We start from the raw sequence: 18,091 nt of genomic DNA on the forward strand, positions 1-18,091 counted from the left end.
ATTTATCTTCTGAATTTATGGGGTTTTGACAACTTACTATTAAATTTATAATTTTGACAATTGATTGCTGAATTTGTAAAATTTTTTAATATTGTTCATTTTGATGATTATCGTGTTAAATTCTAATAAGAAAACACATTTGATAAAAAATTTTAACATCTCAAAATTTTGAACAAAACATAAAAATCTTAAGGGTTGTTCTTTTACAACGAAACTCAGAAAAAATTTAAATTCGAGTTACAACTTTATTCAAGTTAATGTTCTTTTATAAAATTTGAGTTTGAACTCGAGTTTGGGACTAAACTCGAGTTTAAGTTTCCTCTTCAACTCGAGTTCATAAACTCGAATTCAAGTTAATAAACAATATTTTTTATATTATTAAAAATGTCATAACTTTTTCATTTTAATTATGATTAAGATAATTTTTTTTCTGTACATGCACAACGAAAAGACGAATAAAACCTCACCTGTATACCTTATTAAAATTTGTTATCACTATTGAGTTTTTATTAAAATACTATCTAAATACAAATTAAGTTTTGATTCACCTAAATACAAACTCAAAAAGATTTTCAATTCAAATCATAACTTAAATATACACATCTAAACACAAACACAAATTATAACTTTAACTCAAATTATAATTTAAATTTAATTAAAAATCATCACGTAAATTACCGTAACTCAAAAATATAAAAAAACAACCATTTAATACTCCGATACTTAATCCTTAAAATCTAACAGAAAAAAATAGAATAAAATTGATAAAATAGTATACATTACAACAGTTTGTATTTAGACAAGTTAGCAAGAGCATCACGACGAGAAAAGGGCAAAAAAGGTAACGCGTGGTTGAATTTTATAGAACTGCTTAAAATAGAGTAAAAATTTACAACGTGATAAGCCATTGGGCAAAAGCATTTTCCTCTCAATGTTTCCCCTTCCAATTTTATATTCGATATCTATGTATTCGTAGCGTCAAAAAGTCAAAAGACAAATGCTACGCGTCAAAAGCGGTAAAAATGAACATGGAGAGCTAGCTACCAATTGCAGGCACGAAGACGGAGGGGGTAAAACGGAGAAAAGAGAAAAGGAGCAGGGGCAAAATCGTCAAAAAAAGGTGGCGTGCTTTAACGGCACAAAAGGCTCCTTAAAAGTCCTCTGCGCCACCCTGTATCACAGTCCCCTACTCCGTCTACACACGAACAGAGTCACACTTTAAACCCAAACACACACAATCACTTTCTCTCTCCTACTTTCCCTCACTTTCTCTCTCTTTCTTTTGCTGGAAAATTTCTCAGACGAGAAGGGGACAGCTGCGTCAGAGCCACACCGATCAGAGAGAGCAAGGAAGGAGAGTCGCTCATTGAGATTTGCGCTACGAGAGAAAACAAGAAAGAAAATTTATTTATTTAAAAAAAGAAAAAAAAAAGAAAAAAAAAAGAAAAAAGAAAGATCTCCAGCGGATCAGGGTGATTTAAAGCAAAGGCGGCGAGAATTTATGATGAGCTTTTTAGAGAGAGAAAAAAACGAGAGAGAGAAACAGAAGACTTGAATTGCATTTACTCTCCCTCCCTCCCTCCCTCTTTGACGCCAATTTTCTATCTCTCCAAACAGTATGTCCATTTCTTTCTCTCTTCATCATTTTCTCTCTCTAAAATTGTAAAAAAAGTTTTCGTTTTCATTTTTTAATAATTTTCCCGGGCTAAGAGGGTGGGGGAGTGAATGATGATTTGGCTGGCTAAAAGAGCGTCATCAATGTTATCATAAAGGCTCGAAATTGATGCGAAGAACGTGAATATCGAGACGGCGATATAAGGGCAAAGCAAGCAGGCAAGCAAAGGCAGGGATTGTCTGGAGTCCAGAATTCATCAATGTTCACTACTGTGATGGTCCGGTGGTTGCGTGTTTTTTGAGAGCGGGATTTGCAGAGCCTCATTGAAGAATCGCCATTTATGGTCTCGGTTTTTGGTTTCTCTCTGTCTGGTTGAGGTTTAAGGGGACAGAGCAAGAGACGAAGAAGCCGCTGAATCCCGCCGTTTTGGGGGCGAAAACGCCGGTACTCGCTGCGGTTTCAGAGCCAAAAAAAAAAAGGAAAAAAAAAAACGTTTGCTCTCTGTAGTACCTGTCTGAAGGTTTCTTCTTCTGTAATTTCTTGTGTTCTTCTCAGAGGTATAAAAAATGAAGTTCATGAAGTTGGGGTCCAAACCTGATGCTTTCCAAGCTGACGGAAAATCTGTCAGGTAAAGCAACTATTTTTTGTTTCTTGCCTTTCGACTCAATCTTCTTTTCTTTAACTATTTTGTTTCTTGCCTTTCGACTCAATCTTCTTTTCTTTACTTTCTAGTGAAACAAGCATCTTTTTTTCTTCTGATTCATTCGTTAATTCTTCTTTCTTTCCTTCTGTTTTGATCTGTTTTCGTCTTTCGGGTCTATGGATTCATTCGTTTTTCTTAGGTATTATTTTAAATTATTTACTTTGTCATCTCTCCTTTGCATTTGAACTTTTTGTATAAACTTAGATAAGTGAAAAACTTTCAGCTGGTTAAAGCGAAACAATTATTAGGAAGGTGATCTGTACTGAAGTAGATTGAGATGTAAAAGATTAAAAACGTAACCTTTGATAATTAATATTAAGGAAAAAGAAATCAAGAAAAGAGAAGAAAAGCACATGGACATGGGTCTTTTCCATTTTTGTTATTTATGTAGAGATTGTTACTTATTACAATAATTATTCCGAGGGGGTGGATAAAGGGGGTTTTCTAGGGTCTCTCAGGATGTGGTCCAGCCTTTAAAATTGTCAATATTTAATGAGCTTTGTGGTCCAAATATGGTAAAGTCATATGGTGTACCCACGGTGTTTAATCATTCACGGTGGGGACATTCTTTGTTAAACAATGACATTGGTTCCATCAATCATATGTGGTATTTTTTTTTGCGCCTTGTAACGTAAAGTAAATGTTAATGAGAAACCTCTGCTTAGGCTCGTAGGTTTTGAACCGTTACTAGTATTTCAGTTTTTGTGTCACTGAAATTTGTTTTTATATGAGTTCACATATAGTGTTGTAATACAGCCAAGTTCTGTTTTCTGTTACATTGATTGACCCCTACTTTATTTAACGTTAGGAATGTTTCATTATATTCATGCAGGTACGTTTCATCTGATTTGGCAACAGATGTCACCATAAATGTTGGTGAAGTCAAGTTTCACCTTCACAAGGTACGTTTATCTTGCTATCTTGCTATCTTGCATGCCTTAAGTGAGAGAATATTGATTTTCTAATGCTGATGTTTGATTCTTTTTTCCATTTATATGCAAAGATGAGCTGTGAACATTAGTTTGATGCACCCATGACCCATTTGTCGAAATTTTCAGGATATTGTGATTTTCCATATCACTTGTTGGGAAAGTGATTTATGTTTGTCACTTAGCCAAGTTAACGTTGTATTTTAGTTGGAAGTTCAAACTTGATATTCAATGATTTATATCTAGCTCGATGGCTCCTTTCCTCTTTCTTCCTCCTTGAATTATAGAAATCATTACCGTCTCTCTGAACGTTAGTGCATGGCATGGAATAGGTTTTAACAGCTTTTGAATCGATATGAGAACATTGGAAAAACGCCTATTAAAGTTTATTGTGGTCTTTGTTTAAAAAACAGACTCTGTTATTAGTATTTTGTTTGAAGTTGATGGTACAATCGAGAATCAACTATAATAATATGGACCTTTCAGGGTTTCTTAGGCAATTAACTTTCTTTGATCTCACTTGCATCGTCATAATTATGTTGTTACAGTTCCCTCTCTTGTCCAAGAGCAGTCGGTTGCAAAAACTAGTGTTGAAAGCCAGTGAAGAGAATTATGAAGAAATTCATATGGCTGATTTCCCTGGTGGACCAAAAGCATTTGAAATTTGTGCAAAATTTTGTTATGGCATGACTGTTACCCTCAATGCTTATAATGTCGTGGCTGCTCGATGCGCAGCTGAGTGTCTAGAGATGACTGAGGACATTGATCGAGGTAACTTGATATTCAAAATCGAGGTGTTTCTCAACTCAAGCATCTTACGTAGCTGGAAAGATTCCATTATTGTTCTGCAAACCACAAAATCCCTTTTACCGTGGTCAGAGGATCTGAAGATTGTGGGAAGATGCATTGATTCCATAGCGTCCAAAACATCTTGGGAACCGGCTAACATCACCTGGTCCTACACGTTTAACCGGAAATTAGCAGAGCCCGACAGGATTGTGGAAGACGGTATGAAGTTTAGAGAAAAAACAGAATCCGTTCCAATGGATTGGTGGGTTGAGGACATATGTGAACTGGATATTGATCTCTACAAAAGAGTCATGATTGCCGTGAAGTCTAAGGGTAGAATGAATGGTGCTGTCATTGGGGAGGCACTGAAAACATATGCAGTAAGATGGCTGCCAGATTCCATTGATGCATTAGTTTCTGAGGCTCATTCCAGGAGGAACAAATCTCTTGTAGAAACAATAATTTGCTTATTACCATCCGACAAATGTATGGGTTGTTCATGTAGTTTCTTGCTGAAACTATTAAAAGTTGCTATTTTGGTCGGAGCAGACGAGATGTTGAGGGAAGATTTGATTAGTAGGATTGGCTTAAAGTTGCATGAAGCTTGCGTTAACGATTTATTGATCCCAGCAAGGTCTCCCCAGATTACCACGTATGATGTTGAGTTGGTTCAAACCATTGTCAACCAATTCACAATGCACGAAAAAAAGCGCAGTCGGGGTTTGGATGCCCTTGAGAAGAATGAGAAGGGCAGTGATGATTTTATCTTAGGGAGCGGTTCCTTATTGAATGTTGGTAGACTGATTGATGGGTATCTTGCAGAAATAGCACGGGACCCAAATCTTACCCTCTCCAGTTTTGTAGACTTGTCAAAGTCGATTCCTGAATCAGCAAGGCCTATTCACGACGGATTATACAAAGCCATTGACATTTACTTGAAGGTATTCATTTCTTTATTTCTTTCCTTCTTTCATCATCAACTGTACTTTAAGGCATTAGTCATGTCAAATATTCATTGCTTACTGTTTCAGGAGCACCCAATCTTGACAAAAGCTGACAGGAAGAAAATCTGCGGACTAATGGATGTTAAGAAGTTGACAATAAACGCGTCAATGCACGCTGCCCAAAATGACCGGCTTCCACTTCGAGTGGTGGTGCAAGTTCTCTTCTTTGAGCAGGTCAGGGCTTCTGCCGCACGACCTGCTAACAATCATCACCCCCATGATGCCTCCCGTTCCTCTACACTGAATACACAGTCCGAAGAAGAATGTCAGAAGCCTGTAGCTGCAGCAGAAAAATGCAACTCCCTCAAGAATGCGATGAGCCGGATGAAGCTAAATGAGGAGGTCCACAGGAATGGAAAACTGGCCAAGAAGAGCAGCAAAAACAGCAGGAGTGGTGTGCAACTATTGCCTTCTCGGTCAAGACGAATATTCGACAAACTATGGGCTGTTGGCAAGGGACATGGTGAGAATAGGAGCTCTGAGACCTCTGTGAGTTCTCAGAGTCCAACCTCTTTGGCTCCAGGGGATACAAAGTCCTCTGGTTCATCTTCAAGACAGAGGAGGCATTCCATCTCGTAGAAAAGTGGGGGTATTTTGGGGTTCTAATAAGAAGAGAACTGGCCAAGGAAAAATGATAAGCCAAGTGTAGAAAAGAAAAAAAAAAAAAAGTGGTGGGATTTTGTTGTTTAGCTAATGGTGAATTCACTTTTCTATCTACAAAATTGCTGCTATATAGGAGGGCTTTACATGGTAAATATTGAATCAGTTCATTTTGGTGTGGCTTGTCTAACCTCATCAGTCTGTCTGTCCAATTGTAATATTATTATCTTCTGTATTTCATTATTTATCTACCAGCTAGTTCATTGTAGCAGAGAACTGAAGATGAGTACATTGTTTCTAACTGCGACTCTGATACTGATATGCACACTGGGCTCTTTGGCTACAAGATCCGCCGCTTTTGGTTCTGGGGGTAATCAATTTCAGTGACACTAACTCTCTTTTTGGTAATTTGGTAATGGATTTGGTGGAGGTTAGGAGATAATAGATGGCTGGAGAAAAAAAAAAGAAGTAAAAATTAAGCAACTGTCTTGTGTTTGTAAGGGGAAAAATAAATTGCACTACTTGTAAGTTGTATGAGTGAAATTGACATAGATGGGTTACAGCACCTATTTCACTCCAAAATATAAAAGAAAAAAAATGAGCATTTTGGTCTTTAGAGGTCCAAATGTATCAATTATATCCGAATAAATTACCAGTACAATCATTCTTTTTGTTTTTGCATGTATACCACTCAAAATATAAATTTGTGCCGCTTATTATAATAAAAGGCATATTATTTTTTTTTTTTGCCACTTTGTGACACAAATGTTAGTATTATTTTGAGTTGTATTTTTTAAATAATGTGATAAATAACTAATTTTTAAAATTAAATTAAATAACTAACAGATTTTAAAATTATTTAAAGTAAACTTTACTGTGTTATTGATTCATTTATAACTGGTAAAAAAAAATTTGATGTAAACTTTTTTATGACTGATAAAAATATATTTTTTTTATGTAAATAAGATTTTTTATCAATGGTAAAAGATGCTTTTTTTTTTTTAATTTAATTTTATAAATGAGCTATTTACTATTTTGAAAAAGAGGGCTGAGGAGTCATTTTTGTTATATGTAATAGCGGGAATTATGAACGTTTTACGTTTAAACGCCCCAAGAATCTGCGGCCTGTACATTTTCCCGAATCTCCCTTATCCCCTCCTTTGACTTTATCTCTCTCATCAGTGGAATATAGTTGAGGACCGGCTTATGCACACGAACTAAGAAGAGAAGAGAGAACACAAGATGAGAGCTTGTCACAGTAGAACCAGCATTGCTATTATCATCTTTCTCTTATCCAATCTTTCTCCCTCAACTCTCTCCGAATCTTCTCCGAAATGCAAAGCTTGGCTCGTCCAATCAATCCCCACCGACATGCCCCACCTCCGTCAGGTCCCCGGCGTCCTCTCCACCGGTAATCCCACTCCCTTCTCTTTTCCCCTGTTTGGCTTCCGAGAAAAAAAAAAAAAAAACTGAAACCGAAGAAAACCCTTGTTCCTTCACCAATTTAAACTTTTTTGCTGTTTTATTGTGCACAGCCGATGTGTTCCGATGGTTGGCCGGGAATTCTTCTCATCGTCTGGACATAATCGCACAGTACTGGCAATTAGTGGCGACGCCAAAAGATCTTCGTTCTGGCGATTACGGATACTCCAAGAAGGATATGCAGAGATTCGGAGCTAACGATGGCGCTCGTGTTTATAAAGCCCTAGAGAAAGCCGCTGATCACAATGTTACTATCAGGTTTTGTTTAATTTGAGATTCAACTAATTAAATAGGAAACTTGAAAATTGAACTATTTAAATAGAAATTTGAAGTAATGTTTTTTTCTTAAAAAAAAAAAAATCATTGGTGAGTTCGTTGTAGGTTACTGTCACACTCAGGAGTGTATCCTGATTTTAGCAAAGAACCATCCGACCTCGCTTCAGGAAGGCCAAATGTAAAGAACGTGACTTTGTTGCTTGATCAATGGTGGGGATCAGGCATAGTTCACGCCAAAGTATGGATTTCGGATCATCGAAATGTGTATATTGGATCCGCAAACAATGACTGGAAATCTCTTACTCAGGTACATTCATTGGGGTAATCTTTATTTCTTATTTCTTCATGGATTACAAGAGGCAAGACCTCTTATTTTCGTTTGAACAATTTTGTTCGGAAAAAAAAAAAATGTCGATAACTTCGGAGATTGGGGCCTGGAGTATTTGAGAATCCGCGGACTGGTAGAGGAATTCAGAATCCAGAATTCATATCACGTGTATCTTTGGACGGAAATAATGTTAAATATGTACCACATTTGATAGATTCACCGTTTATTTTGATGTTTAGGGACATTAGGACAGCAAGTCCTTGTGTGAATAAAATTATTTACTTGTTCGTTGTCTAAGTTTGGCCATTTGTTGCTCAAGCAGGACGAGAAAGCATATACGTTACTCAATCTCTAGGAAACTTCCTTCTACTGTGTATCCTGTTTGCTTTCTATGCTTAAGTCATACTCTATTGCAACACGTTGGATATTAGTTAAAACTTGTAAACATTAACTTTATAGTTGGATGATGGTGACAGGTGAAAGAGCTTGGAATTTATCTTGTTGGTTGTTCAAAAATAGCGAAAAAGGTCAAGGTGTACTTTGACAACCTATGGACGCTTGCGTCTCTCAACTCTTCAGCCCTCACTCGAACGATATCAGATCAACAGTGGCAGGTTGATAGACAAGTTCCTTGTTGGTCACATTTCATTGAGACTGACCTGAGGTGTAGGTGCGTTCAAAACTCTGAATAAAGACCAAGTCCGAGTTTAGAAGTTTATGCTAGATACTTACTAGATCAGCTTTTCATGACTTGGGATGGTAAAAGGAGCGTTTTAAAATTTCCATGTTTAGATAACGCACTTGAAAACTTCGTTGTCTAGTTTTAAGTTTTCTAAGAAGCCAAGTGAAATATGTATGTTTTACTAAAACCGGAATAGATTTGTCATTCATGTAAATTAGATAACTGTTTAGTGAAATTCTACTGCAGGACACCTTTTCCTCCAGTTGTGGAAATTCCCCATGTAGTTGGATATCCTATATTATATGACCCTGTCATGTTCAAATTACTAATTCAGACTCCCGGACGCAACTATTCAACTTCGCAGCCTCAGCCAAGCTATCTATCTTTTGCTCCTCCAGAGGTAAATACAACAGAGCAAAAATGTATAAAGTTTTGATTTGTTATGTTTTTTCATGTTGAGAAGCTATTATGTTGTTACGTACAAAGAGGACAGATAATCCCATAATATTGACCACTATACTCATATGGGCAAAAATGTGTGTGTCACAGCTATAGTACTAAAAATTGACATGTATATATTTAGCGTTTTCTGAATTTTAACTCTTTCTGCACATATATTGACGCCATTTGTGGTTAGCAGCTATCATTTGGCAGGTACCAGACTGATGAACAGGGATGGTTGGACACTATTAGATCTGTTGGGAGCAAAGAGACTTTGAGGATAAGTACCATGGACTGGCTTGGTCAGTCCGAATTCCCGAAGCAAACAGTTTACTGGTCATCCCTTTCTTCTGCAGTATCAGAGGTCAAATTCCATTCCCATCAACTATTTCATCGACCATCGTGAAAAGAATAAGGCTAAGAATCTCGATTTTTTATTGTTACGTGCTTAAAAAATTGCCGGTGAAAAGATGAAAACTCACTGCCATGTAAATTAGTATAAAAAAGTTGGGAGCCCATAGCACTACTCTTACGAAAACAATCTTTCTCTACTTTCGTGATCTTATAATTCAGTCGTATAAATAACAGGTTGTGTTCGGAAAGCATGCGAAAGTGAAGATATTGGTAGCATACTGGGCACATTCCATAGACAACACAGATCAGTACCTAAAGTCTCTCCTCTACTCCAACGTTCTCTGCTCTTCTTCCAAGTACAACAAGTGTTCTGGAAAAGTGGAGATCAGATACTACGTTGTCCCAGGTTTCAACTCGACGGGACCCGCCATTAGCCACAAAAAGAAGACTGGAAATTCTTACCCTGCTTATACCAGGGTCAACCATGGAAAGTATGCGGTTAGCGATGTCCGAGCCCACATTGGGACGAGCAATCTTGTGTGGGATTACTTCTACACAACAGCAGGTGTGAGTTTTGGTACTTACAATCCTGCCATTGTTTATCAACTTCAAGAAGTTTTTGAGGCTGACTGGAATTCCCCATATGCCGTGCCTGTTGAAAAGTTTGAGGAAGGTCGTTCCTGTACAAGCTGATTTAATATTATTTGAGTTTACAAGCAATAATATATGTAAATAATTTAGCTGAATAATATGCTCTTTGAATGAACATTTTTTTTTTTTTTTTTGGGGATAAGAGAAATTTCGTGTTACATTTTAGTTTTCTAGAGGATCTTTCTTTGCATTCAACAAAATTACTGTGACAAAACTAAAGGCAGTACTTTTATGTCATTAAGCAACGGCTAGTATGGGAAATTAATGGGAGAATTATTATTGGAGCAACTTTGAAAAAAATATGTTTTTTAACTAAATAATGGGCCTGTTTGATTCCGTTTTTCACATTTTTCAAGATCCAAAAACTGAAAATGCTCTGAGAAAGCCGTTTGGCAGCATTTCTTGAAAAACAAAAAATGAAAATTGTTGTGTAGGAAAATGTGATGGACATCTGGATCAACGACACCACGACACGTGGCCATAACTGCTCTCCGCCAAGCACACAACCCTCGGCGCCTACATTTTGTTCCTAATTAGTTGCAAAGCCCATAATTAAAGTCCGGATTAGGACGACGACCCCTTGTGGCGCCGACGGATAGTGCCGCTTGAATTAAGGTATGGATATTCCTTGGCTACAGAAAGGACCGCCGGAGAGGACGACTGGGGCTAAATGGCGCTGGCGACGAGGGGAACGTTCCTTTGAGACATGACGGGTTGCGTGCATAAGTGGAAGACGTCTGTCAGCATTAATTACAAATTCTCAAACCGCCCCACAGGGGACAGAAAAGCATTACGGAGAATCACAGAGCCGTAATAGAAGACTAATTGGCTGAGTGAACAGTGCTGATTAGTGGGCTACATCTGGGCCTACCAAGGTAGAACACTTGAGTGTTTCCACCGATCAAAGAAAACCACTAGGTGAAGGAAGCCCAATATAAGAGTATGAAGACCCCCACCGAGAGAGGGGCCAGAGAATAAAAGCACAAGAGGAAAAGGGAGAGTGATAACTTGTAAATTGTGGCCCTCTCAAAAGAAATACAAAACTTACAGTGGATGTAACTCTAATTTTACAGAGTGAACCACTATAAAATTCCTTTTGTTTGTTTACATACAGCTCATTTAACAAACAAATACTCACATTCAGCAAGTATCTACTCTTTCACTAAACACATAGGTCGGTAACCCGAAGGGAAACCTCAAGGTAACACGGCTGGTTTTTTGTTGACGAAAAACAACCGTCAACAATTGGCGACTACACTGGGGAGCGAAAGCGCTCGACCCCCGAAAATATAGTTACAAGCCACCATCCACCCAGAGAAGAGCGGGATGGGAGAAGATTTGCGCCTAGAAGGAAATGGAGTCCCACCTCCAGACGCGCCACAGTCGGATCCGATGCATATGCAAGCTCAAATAACCACTCTGACCGAGTTGGTACGTGGGCTGGTGACCGTGGTTGAGCGCTTAGATGGAAGGAACTCCATACCGCCACTAGAAGATGCCCCGAGGCCGCACGGACCTGCCGTGGTGGAAAATCTGAATCACGATAACCACCCACATATCTAAGAAGGAATCGGGGAAAGCGAGAACCGCCAGGGCCCTCCTAGGCCTCGACCTTCCCATTCCTCCGGCAGCCGATTAAGAGCCGCCGGACTCCGAGCTGTTGAGGAGCTGCCCCAAAATCCCGGAGGAAACTAGCCAGGAGACTCAGGGTCGGTACAGGCGGGCGGCCAGGCCAAGGGCGGACCTATCGCTCAAAGGGCGAAAGCACCGAGAGCTGCTGGCTCGGTCGTTTCAACAGAGGAAGTGCAAACCCTCATGGAACGCATGGCCAGCTTGGAAAGAAAGCTGACGGGGGACGTGGCAGGTCTGAAAAAGAACATTGGATGGGTGGCCGAGGTGGTAAACGTCGACATTATGCCCAGTCGCACGCATGACCATCCGTTCACCGCAGAAATAATGGCGCCTCCTCTCCCCGACAAATACAGGTCGCCGTCGATCCCACCATACGACGGGCGAGGAGATCCCGACGACCATCTGGAAATGTACACAAGGCACATGCTTTTGCACGGATACGCCGAGGAGATCATGTGCCGAGCCTTTCGGAACCACCTAACAGACTCTGCCCGAAGATGGTTCCGGACGCTGAAGCCAAACTCTATCTCAAGCTGGGATGAGCTAAAAGAAGCATTCTCCCTCCAGTTCATAGGGGTTAAAAAATACGTACCCCCGAAGCAGAATTTAACGACGATATACCAAAAGCCAAATGAAACGTTAAGAGAGTGGCTTGCCAGGTACGGCGAGGCTATCACCGCTACAATGGATATAACGGACAGAGAAGTCTTGATGGGGGCGTTATCCAGCATGAAGAAAATAACTCCCTTAAAAAAGGAACTGAATTGAAAACCCCCGTCCGGCTACAAGGAGTTCCTTGCACGAGCACAAGGATACATCAATGCTGAAGAAGCGGATGCCAATGACCCCGATCATAGGTCCAATAAGGGTAAAGGGGCCGAGCAGGGGTCGGCACCATCAAAGCAGGACGGGAAGAAGCGTCGAGGAGGGGGAAGCGGAGACAAGCAACCAACCCTGACGCAAGGAGCACCAGAGGCCAAGAAGCCAAGGCATGAGGATGCCCGCAGGCCTCGGCTGTTCCAAAAATATGACATCTACCATGAACTGACGGTAGGCGTCGAGGAGATCTACAACCAGGTCGGCCGCAGAAACTTGCTGCGCCGACCAGAACCAATGAAGTCGGATCCCAGCCGAAGGAACCCGAAGAAATTCTATAGGTTCCATGGCGATGTCGGCCACCACACCAATGATTGCACGGACCTCAGGGATGAAATCGAAAGAATAATCCACGAGGGAAGGCTGCAGGAATTCAGGGCCGAACGGAGACCCCACAACGACGGCCATGGCGGGCAAAATGACGGCCGACGCCGAGAGGAGAACCATCGCCTAGAAGATCGGGAACCTGTCGGCGTCATACGAACGGTCCTCGGCGGCCCCTACATAGGAGGAGACACGCGGAGGTCGCAGAAGGACTACGCCCACGAGGCCAAGGGGGTTTACCAGGAACGGTTCTGGAGCGTCTCCGCCGTAAAAACCCCAAGGCACAGCCACACTGACGTGGCCTTCAACGAGGATGACGCCAGCGGAGTTCATTTCCCCCACAACGACGCGCTGGTGGTGGAAGCCATGATCGGGAACCACACCGTGTGTCGGATCTTGGTGGATAATGGGAGCTCGGTGGACCTCCTATATTCTGACTGCTTGGAAAAAATGGGGATCCACGAGGGGCAGTTGGAAAGGACCTCCAGGCCACTATACGGGTTCACTGGAGACTCCGTCATCCCTCAAAGAACTATCCGGCTACCTATAACCACGGGAGAAAAACCCCGACAGGCGACAACGATGGCCAACTTTGTGGTCATCAAAGGAGGCTCTCAATACAACGCAGTAATCGAGAGACCAACCCTCCAGACATTAAGGGCGATAACCTCCGTCTACCACCAGAAGGTCAAATTCTCCACCCCAAACGGCGTAGGGGAAATAAAGAGCAACCAGTACGAGGCTAGGGTCGCGTATTCTGACGCCCTGCGCGGATACGACCAGCCAGGAAGACAGGAAGCTAGAATGGTTCTCCAGGCCCCCGTCGAGGACCTTGATCCCAGGATCCAGGAAGAGATCACATGGTCTCAGCCCGTCGAGCAGTTGGAGGAAATCCAGGTCGATGAAAACAAGCCCACCAAAGTGTTAAAAGTAGGATCAGGCTTAGCTCCGCCACATAAAGTCGAGATCGAAAACTTCCTCAAAAAGAACTTAGATGTCTTCGCGTGGAATCATTCCGACATGGAAGGGATCGACGCCGATGTAATATGTCACTCCTTAAACGTCGACCCCTCATTTCCCCCCAAGTGCCAGAAACATCGATCGATGAACCTAGAGAGGTACGAAGCGCTGAAAGAGGAAGTCGACAAACTGATTGAAAACGGGTTCATAAGGGAGGCCCATTACCTGCATTGGGTATCAAACCCCGTTCTAGTGGTCAAACCCAACAGAAGCTAGAGGACCTGCATCGATTTCAGCGATCTCAACAAAGCCTGCCCAAAGGATGGCTTTTCGCTCCCTCGGATAGACCAAATGGTCGACGCCACAGCAGGACATGAGATGCTGAGCTTCATGGATGCTTATTCCGGATACAACCAGATCCCCATGTATCCAGCCGACGATGAGCACACATCCTTCATAACCGATAGGGGTCTCTACTGCTACAAGGTGATGCCTTTCGGCCTAAAAAATGCAGGGGCTACCTACCAAAGGCTTGTGAATAAGATGTTCGCTCAACAGCTCGGAAAAACGATGGAGGTCTACGTCGATGACATGCTCGTAAAAAGTACCAGGACCAGCCATCATGTCGATCATCTGGGAGAAATGTTTAGTATATTAAGAAAATATCACATGAAACTTAATCCCCAGAAATGTGCCTTCGGAGTTGGGTCGGGGAAGTTCCTCAGTTTTATGGTTAGTAACCGTGGGATTGAGGCCAACCCCGAGAAAATCAAAGCCCTACAAGACATGCGGTCACCAACAAAGCCGAAAGAGGTGCAAAGGTTGACGGGTTGTGTCGCCGCCCTAAATAGGTTCATATCAAAAGCCACTGACAAATGCATCCCTTTCTTCGACGCTTTGAAAGGAAGCAAGCACTTTGAGTGGACACCACAATGTGAGGAGGCCTTCCAAAAATTGAAAGAGCATTTGGGCAAACCCCCAATTTTATCAAAGCCAAACGTCGGCGAGGAGCTTAGCCTATACCTCTCCATGTCCCAACACGCTGTGAGCTCCGTATTGTTAAGAGAAGAAGAAAATGTGCAATTGCCGATCTATTATGTGAGCAAAAGGCTCCTCGACGCCGAGTCAAGATACAGCGAAATGGAGCGTCTAGCCCTCACCCTGATGGTAGCTTCAAGGAAGCTTCGGCACTACTTCCAATCCCACACAATACGAGTTCTCACAAACCACCCGCTGAGACATGCACTACAAAGGCCCGAAACATCCAGCCGACTCCTCAAATGGTCAGTAGAACTCAGCCAGTTTGACATAAAGTACGTGCCAAGAACCGCGATTAAGGGCCAAGCGCTCGTCGACTTTCTGGCTGAATTCTCTCATAGGCTGACACCCACCCCATCTGAAGAAACCGAGATTACGAAATGGAAGCTTTACGTAGATGGGGCGTCGAGCGAAAACGGATCAGGAGCCGGCGTTTTGTTAATGAGCCCCGAAGGCCACAAGATTACCTCGGCGGTACGATTTAAATTTAAGGCGTCGAACAATGAGGCGGAATATGAAGCCCTAATTGCCGGACTACGTTTAGCTACGGCTCTACAAAAGCCCGAAACATCCGGCTGACTCCTCAAATGGTCAGTAGAACTCAGCCAGTTCGACATAAAGGACGTGCTAAGAACCGCGATTAAGGGCCAAGCGCTCGCCGACTTTCTGGCTGAATTCTCTCATAGGCCGACTCCCACCCCATCTGAAGAAACTGAGATTACAAAATGGAAGCTTTACGTAGATGGGGCGTCGAGCGAAAACGGATCAAGAGCCGGCGTTTTGTTAATCAGCCCCAAAGGCCACAAGATTACCTCGGCGGTACGATTTAAATTTAAGGCGTCAAACAATGAGGCAGAATATGAAGCCCTAATTGCCGGACTACGTTTAGCTAACCACCTGAAGGTCGAGAGGATAAGCGTCTACAGCGACTCCCAGTTAGTCGTCGCGCAAGTAAAGGAAGAATACCAAGCACGCGGCGAGAAGATGGGGGCATATCTGAGAAAAGTAAAGGAGGAACTCGTTAAGTACAAGAACTACGAAATACTCCAGATTCCACGAGCCGAAAATGCAAACGCGGACGCCCTGGCAAAGCTGGCCTCATCAAGGGATTCTGACACATTAGGCGTCGTTCCCATTGAAGAATTGGAGCGGCCGACCATCGAGGAGCAAGCAAAGGCATTAAGTGTCCAAGAAGGTGAAAATTGGATGACGCCACTCACACAATACCTAATGGACGCGCAGCTGCCGAATAATAAAGACGAAGCCCGGCGAGTCAGGTATAGAGCTGCTAGGTACTTATTATACGATGGCCTGCTCTATCGACGAGGCTACTCAACACCTCTACAGCGGTGCCTAGATGATGCCGAAGCCCAGAAGGTCCTCCAAGAAATCCATGAAGGGATCTGTGGCAATCATACCGGGGGGCAATCTTTAGCTCTAAAGGTTTTGAGGCAAGGATACTACTGGCCTACGCTAAAAAAGGACACTTTTCAATACGCCCGACGATGCGATAAATGCCAAAGATATGCCACGATTCCTAGAGCACCCCCAAAAAAGCTAACTTCCATTCTCAGCCCATGGCCCTTTGTCAAATGGGGGGTTGACCTGATCGGGCCATTGCATCCTGCGCCTGGGGGGTTTAAATTTGCGATCGTTGCGGTATACTATTACACAAAGTGGGCTGAGGCCAAGGCCCTAGCTATAACCACGGAAGCAGCCTGCACCGAATTCATGTGGGATCACATCGTGTGCAGGTTTGGGGTTCCCCACTCAATAGTGTCCAACAACGGGAAACAGTTCGACAACGCCTCAACACGCAGGTTCTGTGACAGTTTGGGCATCCGAAAAGACTTCTCGGCGCCAATCCATCCACAATCAAATGGGCAAGTCGAGGCAGTCAATAAAATATTGAAATACACCCTTAAAAGAAGACTCGACGACCTAAAAGGGAGATGGGCCGAGGAGCTTCCCAAAGTCTTATGGGCATACAGAACAACCAGCCGAACTACAACGGGTGAGACACCTTTCTCCATGGCATATGGCGTCGAGGCAGTGTTTCCCATAGAAATCGAAACGCCTACTCTAAGAACAGTTGTCCACAATGATGCTGACAACGCAGAGGGCATGAATGGAGAACTCGATTTGTTGGAAGAAAAATGACTCGACTCTCAACTACGTCTCGCCGCTTATTAGCAACGCACGACACGATACTACAACAAGAAAGTCCGGCAGAGAAGGTTCAACCCAGGAGACCTAGTATTAAAAAGGGTAACGCAGAGCACAAAACCCAAAAATACTGGTCCCCTGGGCCCAACTTGGGAAGGACCCTACCGCGTAAAGGAAATACTACGTCCTGGCACCTACATTTTGGAAAGCCTCGGCGGCAGAAGAGTTCAACACCCATGGAACGCCGAACAGCTAAGGCTGTACTACCAATAGCGTGTGAAATTTTTACGTATTTCAATTGTGCATTCTTTATAAATTGAATACACTGATATATTTGCAGAAAAATATGAAGTCACCCCTTAATAACATGTCTGCCTAAGAAACCAAGGCTATATTAAACGGACATGGGGGCATAGGGGTCCGCCCGCGGATCAATTAAAAACAACACTTAGTGAAATTCTAAGGAATTTCCTAAGACGACGACCCCAAGGGGTAAATTCGACGTCAGATCCTCCAAGGAGAAAAGACAAACACTTAGTGAAATTCTAAAGAATTTCCTAAGACGACGACCCCAAGGGGTAAATTCGACGTCAGATCCTCCAAGGAGAAAAGACAAACACTTAGTGAAATTCTAAGGAATTTCCTAAGACGACGACCCCAAGGGGTAAATGTTGGGAATGATGTCCTAGAAGCATGAGATGTAATAGGATATTTATTATTTATTTAATAAAAGAGTTTATTCATTATTTTATGTGCATATATTTATGAATATTTTATGAATATCAATGAAAATTCCATGATTATTTATGTAACCTTAAACATTGTATATAAGTGTTATATATGAGAGGATAATGTTTAAGGATAATAATCAAAAAGCAATGTTCATAATGAATTTAATTAAAGTTCAGAATCTTTAATTAAAACATTATTAATACATGTCATTCCCATTTAGAATGGAACGGTGTTATCCGCACTGTTAATATGGTGAGATATTGAATGAGTGTATTTCGCATAATGAGATTATGTGGAACAAGGACACAGACAAATATGAATTTCTAATAATTTCCGTTAAGTATAGAAATTCTAATTGAGTCTACCGATGGTCATATATAGAATGATCTTAATCCTGAGTTCTTAACAAACTCCTATTTATGGATTTGTGTCTTTTGATTTACTCGGTACGGATTCTGAGATCCTGAATCCTATTCCTTGTATTTTGGAGACATGATGAAGTAGGTAGC

General features: G+C 42.0%; 3 protein-coding genes across 3 annotated transcripts; all 3 read left to right on the forward strand.

Annotated features, from left to right (window-relative positions):
• Positions 1-1,197: 1,197 nt before the first annotated feature.
• On the forward strand, positions 1,198-6,323 carry LOC21396387 (BTB/POZ domain-containing protein NPY1). Its single transcript, XM_010102723.2, has 4 exons — positions 1,198-2,243; positions 3,151-3,220; positions 3,796-4,977; positions 5,068-6,323. Exons 1-4 carry the CDS (start codon positions 2,182-2,184, stop codon positions 5,617-5,619), a joined length of 1,866 nt encoding a protein of 621 aa, XP_010101025.1. The 5' UTR covers positions 1,198-2,181; the 3' UTR covers positions 5,620-6,323.
• A 443-nt stretch (positions 6,324-6,766) lies between these two features.
• Positions 6,767-10,001, forward strand: LOC21396388 (phospholipase D Z). Its single transcript, XM_010102724.2, has 7 exons — positions 6,767-7,051; positions 7,176-7,380; positions 7,504-7,705; positions 8,203-8,396; positions 8,655-8,808; positions 9,049-9,213; positions 9,438-10,001. Exons 1-7 carry the CDS (start codon positions 6,883-6,885, stop codon positions 9,894-9,896), a joined length of 1,548 nt encoding a protein of 515 aa, XP_010101026.1. The 5' UTR covers positions 6,767-6,882; the 3' UTR covers positions 9,897-10,001.
• A 3,996-nt stretch (positions 10,002-13,997) lies between these two features.
• On the forward strand, positions 13,998-16,844 carry LOC112092438. Its single transcript, XM_024168602.1, has 2 exons — positions 13,998-15,222; positions 15,283-16,844. The coding sequence occupies exons 1-2, from the start codon at positions 13,998-14,000 to the stop codon at positions 16,842-16,844; spliced, it is 2,787 nt and encodes a 928-aa protein (XP_024024370.1).
• Positions 16,845-18,091: the final 1,247 nt, after the last annotated feature.

Source organism: Morus notabilis, unplaced genomic scaffold, assembly GCF_000414095.1.
Source record: "Morus notabilis unplaced genomic scaffold, ASM41409v2 Scaffold61, whole genome shotgun sequence".
Lineage (NCBI taxonomy): Eukaryota > Viridiplantae > Streptophyta > Magnoliopsida > Rosales > Moraceae > Morus > Morus notabilis.

Bases quoted from the DNA above. Each gene is read 5' to 3' on its own strand.
- LOC112092438 (XM_024168602.1), top strand. From the start codon at position 13,998: ATGGTCGACGCCACAGCAGGACATGAGATGCTGAGCTTCATGGATGCT. The intron at 15,223-15,282 runs GTTTAGCTACGG...AATGGTCAGTAG, and splicing joins AGCCCTAATTGCCGGACTAC to AACTCAGCCAGTTCGACATA.
- LOC21396388 (XM_010102724.2), top strand. From the start codon at position 6,883: ATGAGAGCTTGTCACAGTAGAACCAGCATTGCTATTATCATCTTTCTC. The intron at 7,381-7,503 runs GTTTTGTTTAAT...AGTTCGTTGTAG, and splicing joins GATCACAATGTTACTATCAG to GTTACTGTCACACTCAGGAG. The intron at 8,397-8,654 runs GTGCGTTCAAAA...ATTCTACTGCAG, and splicing joins GAGACTGACCTGAGGTGTAG to GACACCTTTTCCTCCAGTTG.
- LOC21396387 (XM_010102723.2), top strand. From the start codon at position 2,182: ATGAAGTTCATGAAGTTGGGGTCCAAACCTGATGCTTTCCAAGCTGAC. The intron at 2,244-3,150 runs GTAAAGCAACTA...ATATTCATGCAG, and splicing joins GCTGACGGAAAATCTGTCAG to GTACGTTTCATCTGATTTGG. The intron at 3,221-3,795 runs GTACGTTTATCT...ATGTTGTTACAG, and splicing joins TCAAGTTTCACCTTCACAAG to TTCCCTCTCTTGTCCAAGAG.